The sequence below is a fragment of the Ipomoea nil genome, unplaced genomic scaffold, assembly GCF_001879475.1.
Source record: "Ipomoea nil cultivar Tokyo-kokei standard unplaced genomic scaffold, Asagao_1.1 scaffold1421, whole genome shotgun sequence".
NCBI classification, from domain to species: Eukaryota; Viridiplantae; Streptophyta; class Magnoliopsida; order Solanales; family Convolvulaceae; genus Ipomoea; species Ipomoea nil.
This window is the reverse complement of record NW_017617849.1, coordinates 2,465,432-2,467,402: the sequence shown is the minus strand read 5'-3', so window position 1 is coordinate 2,467,402 and position 1,971 is coordinate 2,465,432. Positions and strand designations below refer to the sequence as shown.

General features: G+C 43.5%; 1 protein-coding gene across 1 annotated transcript; it reads left to right on the top strand.

The window, feature by feature from the left end:
- Positions 1 to 359: 359 nt before the first annotated feature.
- LOC109187660 (D-inositol 3-phosphate glycosyltransferase) lies at positions 360 to 1,971 on the top strand. The gene has a single exon (XM_019337925.1). The coding sequence runs from the start codon at positions 462 to 464 to the stop codon at positions 1,923 to 1,925; it is 1,464 nt and encodes a 487-aa protein (XP_019193470.1). The 5' UTR covers positions 360 to 461; the 3' UTR covers positions 1,926 to 1,971.

The window sequence follows — 1,971 nt, the reverse complement described above, 5'->3', positions numbered from 1 at the left end:
CAATGAAAAAGAATGTACATAGATTATTTATTACTACTCATATAAGATAGTCGATATTTTAATTTGCTTAATTATTTACATGTGTAATGTTCACATGCATTTGTCAAGATATTCAAAAAATGAGTAATAATATGCGACATTTGTAGCATATATAACGTGTAAGTCAGCAAGTCCTTGTACATAGATTCTTCTTCTTCCTTGCATGGTGGCTACAGTACCCAGAATGAAATTTCCTTATTTTAAGGTATAAAATAAGAGTACTGTACTGTACTTGAAAACGAAGCAAAGTTGACAAGAATTTAAGGAAAGCCATGTGCGCTCGATCTCACCGGAAACTAACATTCACAAACTCGAGGAGATCCACCATTCATGGGATGTAATATAATTAAGCATTGAAATTCAAACTATCATTATATTCTTGAAAAATTCAATTCCATTTCATTCCAATAATCTTCAATTCAATGGGTTCGAAGCAGCATTCTTTCAAGTCTCACCATCATTCCTCCAAGCCATTCCCCTTAATAAGATCTTCAACCATCCTCGCAGCAGCTCTCTTTCTTGCTTCTTTAGCTTACTTGTTTATTGCACTGAAAGACTCGAAAGATCCGTTTTTCTGGGCAGCAGAGGAAACTAATAAGTTTAGCGGCGATCTTCGAGATGCCAAGTTCGCGTGGAATAAGCTGTGTTTTGGGGCAACAAATGAGAAGTTGAAGCTGGCAGTTTTCTCCAAGACATGGCCGATCGGGGCGGATCCCGGCGGAATGGAACGCCACGCCTCCACGCTCTACACCGCCCTCGCCGCCAGGGGCCACGAAATCCACGTTTTCACGGTGCCGTCCGACAAATGGCCGCACCAGAATCTCCACCACGGGAATCTCCACGTTTACTTCGCACCAAACGAGTATGGGAAGCTCAATTGCACAGAAGCATTCGAGATTTTCCATCAAGAAACCAAGGAAAATGGGGCGTTTGATTATGTCCACACAGAGAGTGTCTCTCTGCCTCACTGGCGAACAAAAATGTTGCCTAATAAAGTGGCTGTCACCTGGCACGGGATCTGGTACGAGATTATGCACTCAAAGCTGTTCCAAGAACTTCTCGAAAACCCGAAAAGCTCCCCCATGGCTGAGCTTCAAGAAGCCATGCCAAGGCTAATCGACGAAATCGGGTTCTTCCCAAGCTATTCTGAGCATATATGCATAAGTGACAGTGCAGGGGAGGTTCTGGTGAACATATATCAGCTCCCACAGAGGAATGTACACATAATTCTCAACGGGGTAGACGAGTCTAAGTTTGTGTATGACAGAAAATCAGGAGAAGAGTTCAGGGAAAAACATGGGGTGCCCTTAAATGCCACCTTGATTCTTGGGGTAGCTGGGAGATTGGTGAAAGATAAAGGGCACCCGTTGCTCTTCGAGGCCTTCTCATCGATCATCAATCGCTACCCGGGCGTTTTCCTGCTAGTAGCAGGGTCAGGGCCATGGGGAAGCAGGTATGCAGAACTGGACAAGAAGAATGTGAAGGTTTTAGGGGCATTGGATCCTTCTGAGCTCTCAAAATTCTACAATGCCTTGGACCTTTTCGTGAACCCGACTTTAAGGCCTCAAGGGCTGGATCTAACTCTAATGGAAGCAATGCATTGTGGGAAGCCAGTTTTGACTCCAAATTTCCCAAGCATAAGTAGGAGTGTGGTGTTGAATGAGGGTTTTGGGTACACATTTTCTCCCAATGTTAGGTCATTTGTGGAGGCCTTGGAGTTTGCCATAGCAGATGGCCCTGCAGTGTTGCAGAAGAAAGGAATGGTTTGCAGAAAATATGCAGTCTCAATGTTTACAGCTACCAAAATGGCATTGGCTTATGAGAGGTTCTTTCTGTGTATGAAGAACTCTAGATATTGCCACTACCCTCTCCCTACTGACTGTTGAATCAAATCTATTCATGTTTTACACAAATCCAGATTCCTTATAAAGT

What these genes read in the sequence shown, in the direction of transcription:
- LOC109187660 (XM_019337925.1), top strand. Translation starts at nt 462, where the DNA reads ATGGGTTCGAAGCAGCATTCTTTCAAGTCTCACCATCATTCCTCCAAG.